Raw genomic sequence first — 21,955 nt, forward strand, 5'->3', positions numbered from 1 at the left:
TCAATATTTCATAATTCTATGAACAGTTTAGAATTCAGCGTGTGTGTGTGTGTGTGTGTGTGTGTGTGAGCGCATCACTGATTAGACGACTCCTCCCTCTTTTTGTGACAGTTATCAGTGTATCTTGATAACTTTTTTGACCTAATAAATGTTGAAGTTGTGTTTTATTGTTTAATTTTATGAAGTTAGGGCAGAGAATTTCAAATTTTGTATAAAATGTCTCTCTAATGTCCTCATAGTGGAGACAGCTGGTAAGAAAGCTCTCTCTCGCTCTCTCTCTCTCTCTCTGTTTAATTGACCCTCTCTCCGCTTTGATAATTGTATTATCCGTCCACCCCAATCCACCTCTTTTTCAGATGGAAATGAACATATACGTGGAGAAACGGTCCGGCTTTTTTTTGTTGATTCCCTTCGGACTCGGAGAGCGGCAAATGTGATTCACCTGCAATGACATTAAAATAGATCAGCTGGTATTAAAGATACGCCGTCGATACTGTTCATAAATCAATATGGTGTTCCCGACGCAGGGAAGAGCGAGAGACCGTGTAATCCATCCTGAAGACTGTTTGTTCTGGCGCTTATTGCATCCGACGTGAAATATTACAAAACCAGCCATTTTCTCCTATTATAATGGTCGACGTTAAAATGATGGCAATATCTTTTTAATAATATTATGGTGGTTGTAAGCAGTGACCAGCCCGACTGATAAACACTGACAGATGACGATAATGATGCAGCTGAATTATATAAAAACATCAACCAATAAAAACATCATTCAAAATTAAGATTCACTCCACATTTGATCTTCTGCAGTCACTGAACCAGAGTGTGTTTCATTTGCAGTTTAAACTCTGATTTGATCAGATTTTTCCTATTAAAATAAGAATTGTATATATAAAAAAAACATTATTCTGGAATAAAAAACTATGAAGTAATAATTTATTCCGGAATTTAATGACAACAAAATAATGTAATTGTAATATATTATTATATTATAATATTAATTTAATTGATTTTAAATGTTATTATAAATGTATTTTAATGGGTTCTGGTATAATAAACAATTATTTAAAAATAACAGTCTAGAATAAAAAACTATAAAGTAATTATTTATTCTGGAATTCATCAACAAAAGATAATAATATTGTATTATAATAAATAATCATGTATTATATATTATATTCATTATAGGATATTATTAAATAATTTCAAAACATAACTATATATTTTAATGGATTCTGGTATAAGAAACTATGTTTTACTTCATTAAACATTACATTTATATTTTAAAACAATATAGTTATATGATAATAATATTAATAGAAAAGTATGAAACGTTATGATGTAAGATTTTATAATATATAAAAAAAGCTTATAATTTGTATATATTTATATTTTTGTTTTTTATTCTAAGAGATTTTTGAAATGCCACATTTTTTCTTCTTTATTATTTATATTACTTTATTAGTATTTGTCAACCATGTGTGCAGTTTGTGTGTGTGTGTGTGTGTGTGTGTGTGTGTGTGTGTGTGTGTGTGTGTGTGTGTGTGTGTGTGTGTGATTTGTGTTGTGCGTCTGCTGTGTTTCTCATCACAGTTTGATTTGGTTTCACCTTGAATGCAGCACCGCGGTATTGATTCAGCCGAACACACACACACACACACACACACACACACACACACACACACACAGATCGACGCCGGCAGCCATGTTAGGTACCTGCAGATGGAAAGGCCGTTTCTTTCATATCGCTTTTACAATGAATGGCCTCTAAATACTGAGACACCAAATAGTATTTTTAGTAACATTTAAATGTCACTGAATTACATATAAAATATTAAAACAAGTGTAATTTATTTTAAAGAAAGATGCACAAACACACTTTAGCAAAATCTAGTGAGTTTGTAAGTGTGAAATGCACCTGTGGTAAAACCAGCTGATTCAAACACACAGAGGCTTCAAACATGATGAAGATCCTGCAGATACACACGTGTGTGATGTTCAGTGATATTCAAGTCAAGTCAAGTTTATTTGTATAGCGCTTTTCACAATACAGATTGTATCAAAGCAGCTTCACAGTATTAAATTAAAATAATACAACAAAGTTTGTTTCAAGAGGAATTTATTGATTGATAAAATTAAATTAAATATCCCCAAAATATCCCCAAATATTCACACAGATACTTCTGAGGCGGCTGTAGAAGTGTGTGTGTGTGTGTGTATTCCATACACTGCTAACTGTAATATTAATAGCAGCTGTCTTCATATGGATACACACACACAGGTGTTGTGCTGCTCTTCTGAGGATTATCAATATTTCAGTGTTTGTTTTGTTGTCATAGCTTTGATTTTATCTTTAATATTGCAGGTAAGAAGCGCACATATACTGATTAAACAAAGATGATCATATCACATCAGATATCATACACACAACCTGAAGTGACTGTGTGTGTGTGTGTGTGTGAGAGAGAGAGAGAGAGAGAGTGTGAGTGTGAGTGTATGTGAGCGAGAGAGAGAGTGGTTTAGTGTGTGAGTGTTTGTGTGTCTGTGTAAGACGGTGTTTGTGTGTGTTTGAGTGAGTGTTTGTGTCTGTGTCTGTGTGAGATGGTGTTTGAGTGAGTGTGTGTGTCCAGATGTGTGTGTTTTTGAGTGTGTGTGTTTGAGTGAGTGTGTGTGTTTGTGTGTCTGTGTGTGTGTGTGTGTGTGTGTCTGTGTCTGTGTGAGATGGTGTTTGAGTGAGTGTGTGTGTCCAGATGTGTGTGTTTTTGAGTGTGTGTCCGTATGTGTGTGTGAGAGTGTTTTAGTGTGTGTGTGTGTGTGTGTGTGTGTGTCCGTATGTGTGTGTGTGTGAGAGTGTTTTAGTGTGTGTGTGTGTGTGTGTGTGTGTGTGTCCGTATGTGTGTGTGTGAGTGTCCGTATGTGTGTGTGTGAGAGTGTTTTAGTGTGAGAGAGAGTGTGTGTGTGTGTGTGTGTGTGTGTGTGTGTGTGTGTGTGTGTGTGTGTGTGTGTGTGTGTGTGTGTGTGTGTGTGTGTGTGTGTGTGTGTGTGTGTGTGTGTGTGTGTGTGTGTGTGTGTGTGTGTGTGTGTGTGTGTGTGTGTGTGTGTGTGTGTGTGTGTGTGTGTGTGTGTGTGTGTGTGTGTGTGTGTGTGTGTGTGTGTGTGTGTGTGTGTGTTTATGTTCCTGGAAAGATTTTCTCTAATAACTAAAGCATGGAAATGCTCTTACATTGTGTTTGAGAGTTATTTCTCTTGGCAGTGAAACTATGAATCCAGTTTATTATCAGATATTTCTGTTGCCACGTTTCATTTGCTCTGATGACGGTGAAATCAACACTTGCTGCAACATCTCGACTGCATTAGAGGATTACAAACACAGAAAATACACCAGTAAATATAGAGAATACATCGGGATTGATGATACATTTAAAGTTTAAATTATAATATAAAAAAAATAAAATAAAGTTAGATGAGTTGAATAGAGAACGACGTCTCTGCACACAGTGAACTGAAATAGACTAAACTGGACTAGATTTACATTCATGCATTTATCAGATGCAACATATAAAAGAGGAACAAACGCAAGAAATCAAAACAAACACTAAATGATTTCGAATTGCATCGTTTTAAATGTCTCGTTCATGTTGTAAGTTTGTCGATGCATGTCTGCGTTTATGATCATGATGTGGACTTTTCCTGAGAGATGCTGGTTTGATTCTGAGTGTTCAGAGGTCAGAGGTCAGCTGAGAGCCAATAGAAACAGGCCGAGGTCAAATTGAATCAGTCGAGATGTCATTAACAGAGCCAATCAGGTTAGACCTTTTAGTGTGAGGCAGAAAAAAATTAATAATACGATTTTTTTTTTTATAAACGAGTTGAAATCAAGACTAAGTTCTGTGGTTTGTTTATGTATAAAATTTATTCAAAACTTTATTGTAAATTTCTATATTAAACGTTATTATATTAACTTTTTTTTTCTTTTGTCTGAGTACTATTATTTATTATTATTTACTACTCATTTGTTTAAGATAGTAAATTTAGTAAATACAAGAGTAACTGACCAAATATTTTTTTCCAGCACAGATTAGTTTTTTTTTTATATATTTGATATTATTTTAGTTAACGTTTACTTTATTTCAAGTTCTGGAAACGTTTTATAGTTTAAATTAACCATAACCACAACCGTGTTGATATATTCATATTCATATTATAGTCATATTCATATCTACATGTTGGGAACAAAGTCTCCAGAAGTGAATTTTATCTGATAAAACCTCAGAGGTAGAAATGTAGAATTTTTTATTATAATTTTAAATTTTTTATTTAAGTAAATCACGTTCAGGTTTTGGGGTTTGAGTTGGTCTGTAGTTCCTGCATCTATTTAGCTTTACTGAATATAAAAACAGAAGTGGTTCTCATTGGATAGTGAGTCACACACTCAGTGTCTATCGTTCCCATCCAACATCGAGTTTCTTGAGTTTCAGCTGTTTCAATGCTTTACCCTGTTGTATGTGTCTGTCCATATCTCTCTCTCTCTCTCTCTCTCTCTCTCTGTCACACACACACACACACACTTTCATTGGTGTCTTTGTTTAGTGCAGTAAATCCACACACACATCTGAACTCAAAGAAATGGCAGAGAGCAAATGAGAATGAAACAATGATCCATCCTAGCAGTTTTCTTCAATGAACCGCTCTACATCGTCATGCGTGTCTGTATTGTGACCTCAGACGTGTGTGTGTGTGTGTGTGTGTGTGTGTGTGTGTGTGTGTGTGTGTGTGTGTGACTAATTGCACGTCCCGTGTTTGAGGGGCTCCTGCGGTACACACACGTTTGGTAACAAAAGAAGCCCCATCCGACCGCACCCCACACTTCCGCAAGCAAAGACCCCTCCGGGTCTCTTAATGACTGTGTGTGTGTGTGTGTGTGTGTGTGTGTGTGTGTGTGTGTGTGTGTGTCCTGAGCACGTGTCCCTCCAGCACAAGGCCCTGACCATGACCCTAACACACACACACACCCCATTGTGCTTCATTCAGAGCACTTAAAGGACACAGGAACACAAAGCCGAAGCTGCAGCTTTAATTCAGGGCATTTTATATGCAGGTGTCACTATAGAAACTCACATATTTACAATAAATTCAGACATTTGCTACAGTGTAGTTTCATCTGACCAGAACAAAACAACATATGAAATATTAATTTCCTGGAAAATTATTTATTTTCTATTTATATATATATTTTATTTTATAATTTTTTTAGGATTTACTTAAATTGATAAGAAATGCTTATATGGATTAATTTTTATTTCCTGGGATTTATTATTTTATTTTACTAATTTCTTTAAATATTTACTTACATGTTTAAGAATTACTGTTTATTATTTTACATAAATTTTTTTTCAAGGTTTACTTAAATTGATAAGGATTTATTAAATGGGTTTTTTTTTATTTAGATTTTCCAAAATGTGATTTAATTTATCTTTTTTTAATCTTTTTTTTATGATTTACTTATATTTAAGTAAGGATTTAATATATTTTAAGGATTTATTTAATTTTGTTTTATTTTATTATTTTATAATTTTACATTATACTTATTATTTATATTTATAAGAATTTTTTTTATTGATTTATTATAATTTACTTGATTTGTATTTCTGAAAATTATTTTGTTTTATTTTATTTATTTATAGTTTCTATTTGTTATTTATTTAATTTTTTTGTTTAACTTAAGCCGCGTTTCCACCGCAATTACCCGGAACAATTTGTCCCAGGAACTTTTTTCCCAGGAACTTTTTTTGCCCCAGACCGGTTGCTTTCTGCGTTTACACCGCGGTCTAAAGTACCGGGAAGGTAAACTGCGCGCAGCTGCTCCTCCCAGTCTGCGACGGACAGTAATCAGTTTTGAGCACCACATTTATAATAAGTATGGAGGAGATTCAAACTGTGCTGCAGTTATGTATTGGTTTACTAACGAGGTAATTAACAAAACAAAATAGACGAGCACTGATACTAAAGCATGTTCAGAAAACTCGTATGCGTATAAAATTAGACAACGTATGTTATCAGTGTTATCATGTGAGATGCCTGGGACGAACGCGCAAAAATGTCCTCTTTCGCAAATACGCTTAAAAAAAGCCTGAACCCCGTCTATCAATCATAAATAGTGATAGTCTTGTAAATATTTATTTGTTACTAACCTCAAAGCGCTATTTCAATCCTGTTATAGTACATTTGTAACATGGTTTGGAGTGCCTTGCAATAGATGACAATAAAATATGTAAACATAATGACTTAATAATAAAAGCTGTGGCAGAAAAGAGACGAGCACTGATAAAGCGTGTTCAGTAAGCTCGTAATGCTAACGTTAGATATAAAATTTGTATGTTTTCAGCTATTGCGGACATTGACCGTGAGATGGCTGGGACGAACGCGCAGAAAGTTTCCTCTTCCACAAATACCCTTAATAAAGCCTGAAACTCGTCGCCAGTCCACCAGTTTTTTTTTATTAAATTCCATATTTGCAGACAGACAACTCTTACTGCATGAAGCCACGACACGAACCGCAATAGATTTTTTAATCTGCGTGGAGTCATCCAACCAAAATGCGGCGTGAACACAACCAATCATCTTGCGCAGCGCACAAGTCCCACCCCTGAAAGTTCCTGAACTTTGAAAAAGTACTACCTCATGAGCAGGGACTATCGGAGGGGGAAATATTTACCCGGAACTTCATTTAGACCCTGGTTCCTGCGGTGTAAACACATCGAGTACCAGCCCAAAGTTCCTAGTTCCTGGGGAAAGTTCCTGTGGTGGAAACGCGGCTTTAGTATATCTGTACATCATTTGCCACTGAACATTCTCAGAAATATGTGAGTAGGGCAGTGAATCTGAATCAGTTTTATATTGACTTCAGTGAATCTGAATAAGTTTTATGTTGTCTTAAGTGAAACTAAATCAGTTTTATATAAATATAAACATTTAGGCTACAATTTCCCCAGCTTCCGAGCTGTCATTGCGATCCATTGCTTTACTTTGACCGCTCTCCCTCCCGTTACGTCACTTCCGGTTCGGCGGTTTTCAAATGCGGAAGTAAAATTTTCTCACAAAAACGACTCCAGAAGCCTAAATAGCGTTTTATAAGTATATGTTTATATTTAAATCTAGTTCCTACATTATTTTTCTATACATTGGCTTACTGGGTACTCTAACCTGCAACATGGGCTTTAAGTGAATCTAAATCATTTTTATGTTGTCTTCACTGAATCTGAATCAGTTTTATCTTGACCAGTGAATCTGAATAAGTTTTATGTTGTCTTAAGTGAATCTGAATCAGTTTTATGTTGTCTTCAGTTAATCTGAATCAGTTTCATGTTGTCTTCAGTGAATCTGAATCAGTTTCATGTTGTCTTCAGTTAATCTGAATCAGTTTCATGTTGTCTTCAGTTAATCTGAATCAGTTTCATGTTGTCTTCAGTGAATCTGAATGCAGTTTCATGTTGTCTTCAGTGAATCTGAATCAGTTTCATGTTGTCTTCAGTGAATCTGAATCAGTTTCATGTTGTCTTCAGTGAATCTGAATCAGTTTCATGTTGTCTTCAGTGAATCTGAATCAGTTTCATGTTGTCTTCAATTAATCTGAATCAGTTTCATGTTGTCTTCAGTGAATCTGAATGCAGTTTCATGTTGTCTTCAGTGAATCTGAATGCAGTTTCGTGTTGTCTTCAGTTAATCTGAATCAGTTTCATGTTGTCTTCAGTGAATCTGAATCAGTTTCATGTTGTCTTCAGTTAATCTGAATCAGTTTCATGTTGTCTTCAGTGAATCTGAATGCAGTTTCATGTTGTCTTCAGTTAATCTGAATCAGTTTCATGTTGTCTTCAGTTAATCTGAATCAGTTTCATGTTGTCTTCAGTTAATCTGAATCAGTTTCATGTTGTCTTCAGTGAATCTTTCTGTGTGTGTGTGCAGGTTGTCTGTCTAACCTCCCGCCGAACGCTAAGAGGATCAGTAACTCGTACGAGGAGCGCAGGAAACAGGCGACGGCTATCGTCCTGCTCGGCGTCATCGGGGCAGAGTTCGGCGCGGAGATCGAACCCCCTAAACTCCCGTCGCGAGCCCGAACCAGCAGTCAAGCTCCCGAGGGCTTCGGTCTGAGCAGCGGAGGATCCAACTATTCACTCGCCCGTCACACCTGTGAGTACACACACACACACACCACACCTGTGAGTACACACACACACACATCAGCAGTCAAGCTCCCGAGGGCTTCGGTCTGAGCAGCGGAGGATCCAACTATTCACTCGCCCGTCACACCTGTGAGTACACACACACACACACACACACACACACACACACACACACACACCTGTGAGTACACACACACACACACATCAGCAGTCAAGCTCCCGAGGGCTTCGGTCTGAGCAGCGGAGGATCCAACTATTCACTCGCCCGTCACACCTGTGAGTGTACACACACACACACACACCACACCTGTGAGTACACACACACACACACACACACACACACCACACCTGTGAGTACACACACACACACACATCAGCAGTCAAGCTCCTGAGGGCTTCGATCTGAGCAGCGGAGGATCCAACTATTCACTCGCCCACCACACCTGTGAGTACACACACACACACACACACACACACACACACACACACACACACACACACACACACACACCACACCACACCTGTGAGTACACACACACACACACACACACACACACCACACCTGTGAGTACACACACACACACACACACACACACACCACACCTGTGAGTACACACACACACACACACACACACCACACCTGTGAGTACACACACACACACATCAGCAGTCAAGCTCCTGAGGGCTTCGGTCTGAGCAGCGGAGGATCCAACTATTCACTCGCCCGTCACACCTGTGAGTACACACACACACACACCACACCACACCTGTGAGTACGTACACACACACACACGTACACACACACACACACACACACACACACACACACACACACACACACACACACGTACACACACACACACACACCACACCACACCTGTGAGTACGTACACACACACACACGTACACACACACACATCAGCAGTCAAGCTCCCGAGGGCTTCGGTCTGAGCAGCGGAGGATCCAACTATTCACTCGCCCGTCACACCTGTGAGTACACACACACACACACACACACACACACACACACACACACACACCACACCACACCTGTGAGTACGTACACACACACACACGTACACACACACACATCAGCAGTCAAGCTCCCGAGGGCTTCGGTCTGAGCAGCGGAGGATCCAACTATTCACTCGCCCGTCACACACACACACACACACACACACACACACACACACACACACACACACAGCTCACTCACACAAAACTATAACAGCTCATTTTTGGTTATTATTACTTAACTAACGTTACCTAATGGGACTTTATTATAAAGCGCTACCAATGTTGTGTCTGATTCTGCTCTGATAGTCCAGACCAGGCTCTACACACACACACACACTTCAGTCGGTTATGATGAGTGATAATGTGCTTTAATTGCAGTAGGCAGACCCGAGGGCAGGATTAATTCCTCTGCAAACTAACGAGTGTCTGATTTCTGCGTCTGTGTTGGCAATAATCACACGCCTCCTCAAAAACACACACACTCGAGCGAGCGTCACACTCCTCCTCTGCTGACTCTGCTCTGTTTAACAGAGTGATTAACAGATCGGGTCCCTAAGGACACCTGCACTACACACTTCATTACTGTAGAGTTGAACTTCGAGAGGGTTTAGTGCCCTGAGCTGGAATGATGATTATAGAGGTCAGTCAGAAAAAAATAAAAAACACACACACACACACACACATGTGCATCTCTTATATCTCATGGTTTCCTCTTTAGATGGATGGGCTGCGTCTCATTCACACTGGAGTTTAGTGTGATGTGAATAAAGTCTGAACACCAGTTTGGGCTCACGCTAGATTAAACAACGTTAAGTTTTAGTTAAATAATTATTTTATTTGTATTTTAGGTTATTTATTCGTTTTTTTATTTTATAATTAAATTAGTTGTAGTTTTCATCATTTACTATCCTCAAATGCAACAAACAAACAAACTGTGGTTTGTTTTTAGTTTGTTTTGTAACATCTCAATCAGTCCGTCGATTCTTGTCTAATATGTAATGTGTGTTGTGTATTTGTCCATTAATTTTTATAGATATATATATAATATACAAATACACACACAACACACACTGTATACACATACACATTTTTGTGTATGACACTTGTTTTTATTTTTAGTAACTACTATTTTGCCTTTTCAATATTTTTATTAACAGTAAAAATCTTGTTCGTTAAGAGTAGTGTGCAGCTGATTTTTATGGTGCATTCTGGGAAGCGATCGATTCATTGCACTGGAATATTTTTGACAATCTCACTTTTGACCTCAGGAGTGGATTGAGACACAGGCCTTTGTGATAGAGTGTGTGTGTGTGTGTGTGTGTGTGTGTGTGTGTGTGTGTGTGGAGTGTTTTCTGTCTTCAAGGTCAGTTTGATGGTCAAAGCGTCTGAGACCTTTAGGAGAATCTGAACCCGTGAATGTGTGTGTGTGGGTTTGCGCTCAAAGTGGATACATGAGTCTTACTTTACTTTTATAAAGAAACAAAGTAGTTTGCCTGAGGGCAGTGACAAGGTCAGCTAGGAAAACACACACACGCACACACACACACTTCAGAAGTCTCACACGCTGTAGTTCTCAAGCAATTTTCACTTTAAAGGCCTGTGTGTGTGTGTGTGTGTGTGTGTGTGTGTGTGTGTGTGTGTGTGTGTGTGTGTGTGTGTGTCAAATATCAGGGCATTTTTATTCACTTGATTAAACTCAGTGTAAGTTAAAATAATGAGAGTGAATGTTTTTGTTAGCATTACAGCATTTAGAGTTAAATGTTTAATTGTTATGAAAATAATTCCAGTGTAAAAAAAAAATCGTTACTTTTTTTTATTATTATTATTATACTTTTTTTAATTCATTAACTTTTTTTTAATGATTTCATTTTAAGTTATTTATATATATATATATATATATAGAGAGAGAGAGAGAGAGAGAGGTTATCTACAATACGTTATAAAATAAATTTTTACAGCAATACTATAAAATATCAGATATTATAATATAGGCGTATCCAAATATTTTGAGATAAATCTTATTGTTTATTGACCACAACATAAAAATAAATGTCAATAAATAATTTTCCACCAATGTCTATATTGGTAAATTAAATAAAGAATATTAAAATTGTATGCAGCATTGCTGAAGTGAAGCACCTCGTATAGTAAACGCAGTTAGAGAAGCGAGCCCAGCACTGCAGTGACAGGAAGTGATGTCACATTAATGCAGTGCAGCTCTGGTGTGTGTGTGTGTGTTGCTGTAAATCCAGTGTGCTGAAGGCATTCCCTGTTTAGACACCCTTTGTTTCTCTCTCTATCTCTCCATCTGCCGGCTCTCTTTCCAGCTCAACTCCATTGATTTTAACTTCACTTTCGATTTGACCGGAGAGACAGACAGACAGACGGAGAGAGAGAGAGAGAGAGAGAGAGAGAGAGAGGGGGCAGAGGGTCCTGCAGTAATAAGGTCACTGGAAATACAGGCTAAATATAATGGGACCAAAGTCTTATATGACTGTATGAGTCGTTTAATATCACTGTGTGTGTGTGTGCATGTGACGGTTTCCAGTAAAATGCTTGTGAGTGTTAGAGCTAATGGCTAAAAGCTGTCTCTCTCTCTAATTAGCTTCCCGTGGCCCAGCCTCTAATGTGGCATGTTTATTGCTTTAACTAACCACTCATTAGCTCAGCTGATGTTTTGTCAATATTAATTCATCCATTTAAACCAAGTCAAGTCTTAAACAAAGATGTCCACTCTGAAAAATGGACTCGACCTGTTCGGGACGGCCCAAGCACTATGAGACAGTAAATTTGCAGGTGATTTCCTCTCTTGGCTGTCTAACTTTTTTCAGATGTGTAGTTAAAACTCTCCAAAACAGCCTTGCATCATTTCATCTTGGATCTGACGAAGTGCCACCCACTTAAAGGGATAGTTCACCCAAAAATGAAAATTTGCCCATGATTTACTCACCCTCAAGCCTTCCTAGGTGTACATGACTTTATTCTTTCAGACGAATACAGTCGGAGTTATGTTAAAAACTTCCAAGCTTTATAATGGCAGTGAATGGCTGGAGAAAATTTGAAGCCCATAAAAGTGCATCTTTCCATCATAAAAGTGCATCTATCCATCATAAAAGTGCATCTATCCATGATAAAAGTGCATCTATCCATCATAAAAGTGCATCTCGCCATCATAAAAGTGCATCTATCCATTAAAAAAGTGCATCTATCCATCATAAAAGTGCATCTTTCATCATAAAAGTGCATCTATCCATTAAAAAAGTGCATCTGTCCATCATAAAAGTGCATCTATCCATGATAAAAGTGCATCTATCCATCATAAAAGTGCATCTATCCATCATAAAAGTGCATCTCTCCATCATAAAAGTGCATCTATACATGATAAAAGTGCATCTATCCATGATAAAAGTGCATCTATACATCATAAAAGTGCATCTATACATCATAAGTGCATCTATCCATGATAAAAGTGCATCTATACATCATAAAAGTGCATCTATACATCATAAAAGTGCATCTATACATGATAAAAGTGCATCTATACATCATAAAAGTGCATCTATACATCATAAATGTGCATCTATCCATGATAAAAGTGCATCTATCCATCATAAAAGTGCATCTATACATCATAAAAGTGCATCTGTCCATGATAAAAGTGCATCTCTCCATCATAAAAGTGCATCTGTCCATCATAAAAGTGCATCTGTCCATCATAAAAGTGCATCTGTCCATCATAAAAGTGCATCTGTCCATGATAAAAGTGCATCTCTCCATCATAAAAGTGCATCGGTCCATCATAAAAGTGCATCTGTCCATGATAAAAGGGCATCTCTCCTTCATAAAAGTGCATCTCTCCATCATAAAAGTTAATCTGTCCATGATAAAAGTGCATCTATACATGATAAAAGTGCATCTTGGATATGAATATCATGGATAGATTTTCTCCAGCCATTCACTCCCATTATAAGGCTTGGAAGAGCCAGGACATTTTTTTATATAACTCTGATTGTATTCGTCTGAAAGAATGAAGTCATATACACTTAGGATGGCTTGAGGGTGAGTAAATCATGGGCTAATTTTCATCTTGGGTGAACTATCCCTTTAAACAGGAAGTGTAAAGTCGTTTGAGAAAAAGAAAAGAGGCACAACAGCCTTTGATTAATTTAAGACATTAGGGACAAATTTCTGTGTGAATTATTCATTAATCATAAGTGATCGCATTGAAATGAATGTGATAATTTAAACGCTGAATTTTATGAATAAATTTCACGGAGAGTTTAATCAAGTAATCCTGACTAAAGCTCATCAGGATATTTAATGATCTGAGTTTATTCCGAGACTTTAAGAGCAGCGCTGAAGTCTTTGAGTGTTTAAGGTTAAACTCGCACGTCTCTCCGCTGGATTTGTGCCGCAGTGTTGCAGAATCAAAGGCCGGATTAGTCCGAGTGCAGTGTGTGTTTAGTGTACAAACCGCACTGCTCTTAAAGCTCCCGCTCCGCTCGGGAACACGGAGAACAAAGAGCCGACCCCGGAGCGCTGGAGGAAGAGGTGTTGTGGTTCAGGGAACTGGGAGGTTTGATACGCCTGGAACGACAGGCGGGACGAGTCCGTTCACGAGGAGACACCCGGAGTTCAGATCAATGTGTGTGTGTGTGTGTGTGTGTGTGTGATGGGTAGGTTTAGGGGTCGGGTTAGTGTGTGTGTGTGTGTGTGTGTGTGTGTGTGTGTGTGTGTGTGTGTGTGTGTGATGGGTAGGTTTAGGGGTCGGGTTAGTGTGTGTGTGTGTGTGTGTGTGTGTGTGATGGGTAGGTTTAGGGGTCGGGTTAGTGTGTGTGTGTGTGTGTGTGTGTGTGTGTGTGTGTGTGTGTGTGATGGGTAGGTTTAGGGGTCGGGTTAGTGTGTGTGTGTGTGTGTGTGTGTGTGTGTGTGTGTGATGGGTAGGGTTAGTGTAGGGGGAGAGAATATACAGTTTGTCCAGTATAAAAACCAATAAGTCTATGAAATGTCCCCATTTAGATAGCTGAGTAAACGTGTGTGTGTGTGTGAGAGAGAGAGTCTGACTGACACACAAACACTGCAAGCGGGCGATACTGTGACGGTCTCCTACTCTTTCTGCTACGGTCGGCCAGTGTGTGTGTCTAGAGGCTCATCAAGAGAACGATGTCCACCTGTTCTTCCCTCTGTAAAAGCTGAGGCTGTGTGTGTTGAGCTAGAGCTCGCTCCCGGTTTCTTTGTGTTTGATTTTGGTTTTTGTTTGAGCCTGTCAAGACAAATGTGGGGGCTCGTCCGGGATATGAACCCGGGACGTCTCACGCCAAAGCGAGAATCATTCCCCTAGACCAACTTCTGACACCATATATACATAGTAGGGCTGTCAATAGATACAATTTTTGGTTACGCTTTATTTTAAGGTGTCATTGTTATAGTCTAATTATATATTTAAGTACTGTGTTATATTATTTAACAACATGTACTTACTATAAAGTTAGGGTAGGATTAGGGTTAGTTGCATGTATTTATGCATAATTTACTGTTATTACTATGGTAAGTACATGTAACATATGTAACAAGGACACTGTAAAAGTGTTACCCAATTTTTTTTAGTTCCAATTAATCACACACTTGTTGTGAAATTAAGCATATACCATTTATCTTGTTTAACACATTCATTTTGTCATCATTTGCTATATCCAGCAAAGTAAACCATCAGATTTAAGTGTTATTCTCACTAAACTTTTTTCTGCAAGCTTTTTTCAAGGTTAATTTAGGTGTCTTTCCAAAAATATGAAAGAACTCTTAGAGACTCCAAAAGGACACCAAATAACCAAATGATATAAGGAGTTAATATATTTCATAAATGTATGCACACCAAAGCAAAATTTCAGAATTCACTGTACCATGCAGCAACAAAGAGCTCGTTTACATTTAAGAAAAGTCAAGTTGCAGTACCCAACATGACCACATGGAGACGCCAAAAAACCCTAAACCAACAGCCTGGACCTACAGTATGCGGATCCATTCAGAATTACTAAACACGTGACAAATCAAAACATTATCCTGAATGTGTGGAAACAACGTGAATGTACTGAAAAGTCTTTAATACAATGTGCGATCAATACATACACGGTTTGCACGCATGCTTACTGTACGTCACCGCAGTCGTCTTTACCTTTGATTTCAATCCTCATCCATCAAAACTTTACTAGCGAGACACTGGTTTGCTTTATCCAGCCGAGAAACGTAGTTTGCGTCGTGGTTCCGTTGAGTCTGTATTTCACACAGGGATTCAGAAACAATTACAGAATATTACAGAGCTTGTGTTTTAAAGCGAAACGCACACTGGAATGAATAATTCACTGAAACGCAACGCGAGTCTCTATTCTCTTTACAATCTCTGATGATGTAATCAGCCTGGTTTTCTTTACACTAGCGCTGTTTTGGACTGATTGTTTGAATGAATTCGCATACTGGATCATTGGACTGAAACGTTACTGGAGTTTAGCAGCTTAAAATGATCTGATTGCAAACAGAAAAGCAGAATCAGGTTACAGGGTCAGAATCGAAATTTCTGTCTACCAGGTTTACAGGTGTTTGCACGATTGTAGATGCTCTCAACTTCTAAAATCCAGCTTTTAATGTTGTTTATATGTCTATGTGGTGTTTTTAAGACAAACCATGTGTAAATTCATAAGTCGACACCATTGCTGAGTATTTTCTCCTTAAAACTGCAGTGAACCAAAGACAGTCTCAAAAACACGCTTTGAAATCGCTGGTGTTTCTGACGTCACAAACTACCTTGTAACCAATCAGATCAACGTGTGATCGTCAACCAGTGGATCTCTGAGCTGAGTGAGTGAGTGGAGGCGGGGCTCATTTGCATATTCATAGAACCACGCATACTAAATGAGGCAAGGGTGTCGATATTTTAAGACATGAAGTTTGTTTTTTTTTCCAAGGAATTTTTTTTTTAATATGTCATTTTGGTGATTAAAGATGAGTTTTAAGGGATAAAATTAATGACTAGAGGGGGACATGAAATTGTTTTAACGTGTTAAGGAATTTTGAATTAATCACATGCGTTAACGCATTAATGTTGACAGCCCTAATACATTTTTCCTCTAAAGCAGCAATACATACAACTAAAATGGTGTATATAGTTTCACTTTTCTATCCGTTTCTATGGGAATAAAAATCTTTCACTTCTTTCAGAATCAGAAGTCGGAAACGCTTTAAGAAATCCAGCACACGTCTGAACACACACACACACACAGAGAGAGACAGATGAAGTTAGTATCTGCTGAAAGCTCTGGCTGGAATCTGTCTGCATTAATTACCACACCTCATTGTTCTCCGGCGCTGTGGTAATTACCCGGCGACCTGTTGCAGAGGCCCGAGAGCAGCGAAGATAAATCCAGATAATCGTCTGTGATTATTAAGCAGTTGATCTATAACAAACAACATAAACATTGATCAGATCAGCTGATGTGCGACAGATTTAGTGTGTGTTCTCTCTCTCTCTTACACAAAACACAAAATAAATGTGTTTAAATGAGTTTGCATGCAAAACTCACAATCACGGCTCTTGCTCTTTTTTTCAAAGGGAAGAATAGTTTAACTTTATGCAAATGAACAGTGATGCAAGTAAACGCGTCTACTAGCAACATCAGTGACATCACAACCTCCAGCGCTTTAATAGCCATCAGTGTGAACGGTGCTTTAGTGTGTGTGTGTGTGTGTGTGTCAGGTCACTTGTGGTGACCTTTGCCCCCTCCCCCTCCTACACATTTTGACAGTTGCCATGGATACGGCATGTGTGGTTGTTGTAGACGCCTGCGACCGAGTGAACAAACCCCTCATTAGAGCTCAACTGATGGACACACAAAACACACCGTTCAACATCATACAATATAAACCAGCGTTTCGGGTCAGTGAGATTTTCAATGTTTCTGAAAGAGTCTCTTCTGCTCACCAAGGCTGTGTTTTTCTGATAAAAAATCCAGTAAAATGTGAAATATTATTACAATTTAAATCAGCTTTTTTCTATGTGAATATATAGTGAAGTTTAATTTATTCCTGTGATCAAAGCTGAATTTTCAGCATCATTACTCCAGTCTTCAGTGTCACATGATCCTTCACAAATCATTCTAATATGAGGATTTGATGCTCAAGAAACATTTATAATGCTGAAAATAGTTGATCAATTTTATTTTTCAGGATTCTTTGATGAATAGAAAGTTCAAAAGAACAGCATTTATTTGAAATAGAATCTTTTGTAACATTATAATGTCTTTAATGTCACTTTTTATCAATTTAAAGCATCCTTGCTAAATAAAAGTATACATTTTTCTTAAAAAAATTATCATACTGACAAATTTTACCACCCACATGAGTGTGTCCTCAGGCTTTTGAAGCCCACAGTGTGCATGTGAGAATATGTTGATGCGTGTCGTGACTGAGACTGCATTAGCTGAGCATCAATATGACCTGCAGACGTCTCCAGTCAATATGGATATTAATAACCTTCTTTCCGTCTCCCTCGCAGGTAAAGCCTTGACGTTTCTCCTCCTGCAGCCGCCCAGTCCCAAACTGCCCCCCCACAGCACCATCCGCCGCACAGCGATCGATCTGATTGGCCGAGGGTTCACGGTGTGGGAGCCGTACATGGATGTGTCTGCGGTTCTCATGGGTTTGCTGGAGCTGTGCGCCGACGCTGAGAAACAGCTGACCAAGTGAGACTCACAGTAACACTCAATACAGTAGAGCTTTCAGAATCCTAAAAATGTTTATTAAAACAATAAGCCCCTTGAAGCCGTGATTTACAGTGGATTTAGAACAGCTAAGGGAGGTTGTTAGGCACGACTCGTGTTAGACCCCCTTAGCTGTTCTAAATCCACTTTAAAACATGGCTTCAAGAGGCTTATTGCTTTTATAAAACGGTTATTCCATAAAAATATGCATTTTAATATTTATTTTATTCATAAAATAAACACCAGCAACAGAAAATGTTATATTCCTCCGCCAAGCAAAGTAGTTCCAAAGAGGTTGCCAAGCAACACATGCAGCAACAAAGAACACTCAACACTGTCACTACAACCCGCCAAAATAAAAGTTTGGTTCAACTTGAAGAAATTATGACAGAAATATATTACTAGTGATAATAATAATAATACTAGTAAAACTTTATTATATACAAATCACATCATTTTTCAACCATGTTTTTTTAACAGTAAACCTCTGCACTTTGTTTGCCAAAAAATAAATTTTCATTTGATTAGATTTGAAAAGATTAATTAAATTGTTCATGATTAATGTCTTTATTTAATTACCACCGGTATTTTTTTTTTTTTTTTTTTGATATCATAAATCCAGAAAGTTCAAATAGACAAAACAGAATTTCTGAAAAATAAAATAAATAAATGAAACATCAATCTAAATTTAATCTAAAAATGGAATTTACTTTATAATGCGTAGTGTCATGGAATTTAGCCAATTTTGGATTAATAAATCAAAAGTAATTAAATTAATCAAGTTGTGATATGGAATAGTGTCTGTGAGTGTTAAAGCGATAAAAGACTGCTATTGAAATCTGAAGTCTGCGTGAATGTGCAGGTCACTCATGCACACGTCACTAAAACCCGCCAAAATAAAAGTTTGGTTTAACTTGAAGAAATTATGACAGAAATATTACTATTGTACAGTAGAATGTACACTAGCGTTCAAACGTTTGTGCTCAGTAGGATTTTTTATGTTTTTAAAAGAAGTCTCTTCTGCTCACCAAGGCTGCATTTATTTGATCAAAATTACAGTAAAAACAGTAAAATTGTGAAGTAATATTACAATGTAAATCATCTGTTTTCTATGTGAATATATAGTAAAGTGTAATTTATTCCTGTGATCAAAGCTGAATTTTCAGCATCATTACTCCAGTCTTCATTGTCACATGATCCTTCACAAATCATTCAAATATGATGATTTGATTCTCATAAACATTTTATGATTATTTTCAGTGTTGAAAGCAGTTATTCACATTTTTATTTCAGGATTCTTTGATGAATAGAAAGTTGAAATGGAAAGCTTTTGTAATATTCATAGAACTGCGAATGCTAAATGAGGCAAGGGTGTCGAGTTTCATTCAAGATATTTAAAGGCATTTTTCAAGGAATAAACGTTTAAAAATATGTCATGTTGGTGATCAAAGATGAGTTTTAAGGGATAAAATGATTGACTTTAACGCAGTCCTGAATCGGACGGTTGTTTTCCCCCTTGACAGATGAGAGCCAGGCTTTAATCCGATTGGAGCCCATTAATATGATGTAATGATGTCTTGGCCTCAGGATGGTGGAGACCTCGAAGCGTAAGAGGAAACCCATTCGTCTGGGCCTTAACCTCCGCGCCGAAACTCGCGCAAACGAGGTTACTGTCCAGCCTGAACCCCCCCAGCCCGTGCTCACCTCGTTAAGACGAAACCCGATCCTAAAAAAATTTATTATGAGTACAAATATGTCTGCGTGTAGCGCGTGCTAATGCCGTTAGAGCGAAATGGCGCTCATTTTTCAGCCGTGATTACGGCCAGAAGTGAGCGTGCGGCCCAGACGAGAAAAAAACGAGACGCGTATAAACGTCTTGGTTATTTCTCCTGGACTGGATGATGATGATGTTTCTTCTTTGACCCCCAGACTGAAACAGGGCAGCGTTATCTGCTTTTTAAATGGCAAATCCATTTAGCAGCACTGGAAGACCTTTAGTGTGAGAGAGAGAAAGAGACGCTCTTCCCCTTTAGCAGCCTCGGTCTCCTGTACGGGTCACTTATGGAGATTATTTGAAAGCTGCTGATGTTTATTAATGTAATGAAGTGAATATTTTAGGGAGTCTATACAAGTGCAGTCAAAAACAAGAGGGCTTGAATTAGAAGAACAGAGACAACAGATTAAATCTGCTGGCTTAATTAATTGCTATATAATCTAAATTAACTTAGTGTGAAATGTTGTGGAGCTGCTTTAAACTTATCAAATGTTCAATTGATTGTAGTAAGAAATATTTGTTTTGTGCGTGTGTGTGTGTGTGTGTGTGTGTGTGTGTGTGTGTGTGTGTGTATGTGCAGTATGTATAATGCAATATATATATTAAGTGTGTAATATTTATAATCAATCTATTTTATTTAAATATATATATAAAAATAAATACATTTATATACATTTAAATTTACTCAAATGTATTATACATATATATACTGTATGTGTACAGTATATACTGTATGTGTGTGTAACGCATTGTATGTAATATTTGTTTTATAAATATACACATATATTTTATTTATTATTTTAATATATGACAATGTACTTAAATACATTTTAATTATATATTTTTTTATAAATATATATATATTGGGGTTTTTTTGCGATATATTATATTTTAGATAATATATTTTATTTTAGATGTAATTAATCACAATTAATCGATTTGACAGCAGTAACACACACATGAATATATATATATATTATGTATAAATAAATGTATATAAATTCTATTTTATGTAGTTAAATGTGTATTTAAATGTGTATGTGTGCGTGTGTGTGTGCGTGTGTGTGTGATAGAGTGTGTTTATCTGCTCCTTCGGACTTTCAACAGTATGACAATCTTTTTACACAGAATTGATTTATTTTATTTTATAGAAAATGCAGATTTTTATCAGTAACTGCATCCTGATTCGCTGTAACCGCCTCAGGTCATAGATCAACTAAAGGTCAAAGGCCTCCATTCCCTGACTTTTGTTGACAAGAAGTAAACGATCTAGTGTACTATTCATCTGATGTTTATATATGTGATTTAAATGGATGTGATTTGTCACTCGACAAAAGATAGCAGGAAGAGATGAGCCTGTATCTTCCCAATCTCTCATATTCCCTCCATCTCTCTCTCTCTCTCTCTCTCTCTCTCTCTCTCTCTCTCTCTCTCTCACTCCCTGGAGGCTCATATTTTACACCGAGATCAAAGCGATTGATCAGGTATTGGCGAACGAGAGCGCTCGGCTTTACGGACTCCTTCATTAACTCATCTACTCGGCTGCAGAATCACAAGCATCACCAGTGCTAAAGCTACGGTGAATCTGGCGAGTCCGTTCCTCATGTGAACGAGACAGAAGTCGCTCAGACTCGAAGAGCGCATAAATCTTTCTTTGTTCTTTCCGTTCCGTGTCTTTCAAAGCAGAATCTGAACGTCAAGAGGAGCTTTAGTACATTTAAGCTGAACTTTCACGAGCGAGGAGTTAAAACAGAAGGAATCTCGCTGCCTTTGAACAGCGTTTATCGACACATTTGCTGGATTGAGTTTCCGTGCGGGAAACCGTGATTTCAGGAATAATCCCCTTTCAGTGAAGAGATCTGAGCGCTTTCTCACGATGCCCTTCTTTAAACTGAGACGTGTGTGTGTCATTACTTCAGCACAAACTTTTATTGTACACGTTTATAATACACTTATAATAGTGTGTGTGTGTGTGTGTGTGTGTGTGTGTGTGTGTGTGTGTGTGTGTGTGTGTGTGTGTGTGTGTAAAAAGTATCACAGGTTCTAAAAAAAATATTTAAGCAGCATAACTGCTTCCAGCATTAATACATCATATCAGAATGATTTGTGAAGGATCATGTGACACTGAAGACTGGAGTAATGATGCTGAAAATTCAGCTTTGATCACAGGAATAAATTACACTTTACTATATATTCACATAGAAAACAGATGATTTACATTGTAATAATAT

At 37.6% G+C, this 21,955-nt stretch overlaps 1 protein-coding gene across 2 annotated transcripts in view; it reads left to right on the forward strand.

The window, feature by feature from the left end:
• wdr7 (WD repeat domain 7) overlaps positions 1 to 21,955 on the forward strand; it is a 114,988-nt gene that overhangs the window by 78,891 nt on the left and 14,142 nt on the right. For both annotated transcript variants that reach the window (XM_082141556.1, XM_082141557.1), the window contains exons 21-22: positions 7,966 to 8,190; positions 17,746 to 17,932. In XM_082141556.1, coding sequence (XP_081997682.1) covers positions 7,966 to 8,190; positions 17,746 to 17,932 — 412 coding nt within the window. The remainder of the gene's footprint in view (positions 1 to 7,965; positions 8,191 to 17,745; positions 17,933 to 21,955) is intronic.

The sequence above is a fragment of the Leuciscus leuciscus genome (assembly GCF_965113295.1).
Source record: "Leuciscus leuciscus genome assembly, chromosome: 16".
In the NCBI taxonomy this organism is placed as follows: domain Eukaryota; kingdom Metazoa; phylum Chordata; class Actinopteri; order Cypriniformes; family Leuciscidae; genus Leuciscus; species Leuciscus leuciscus.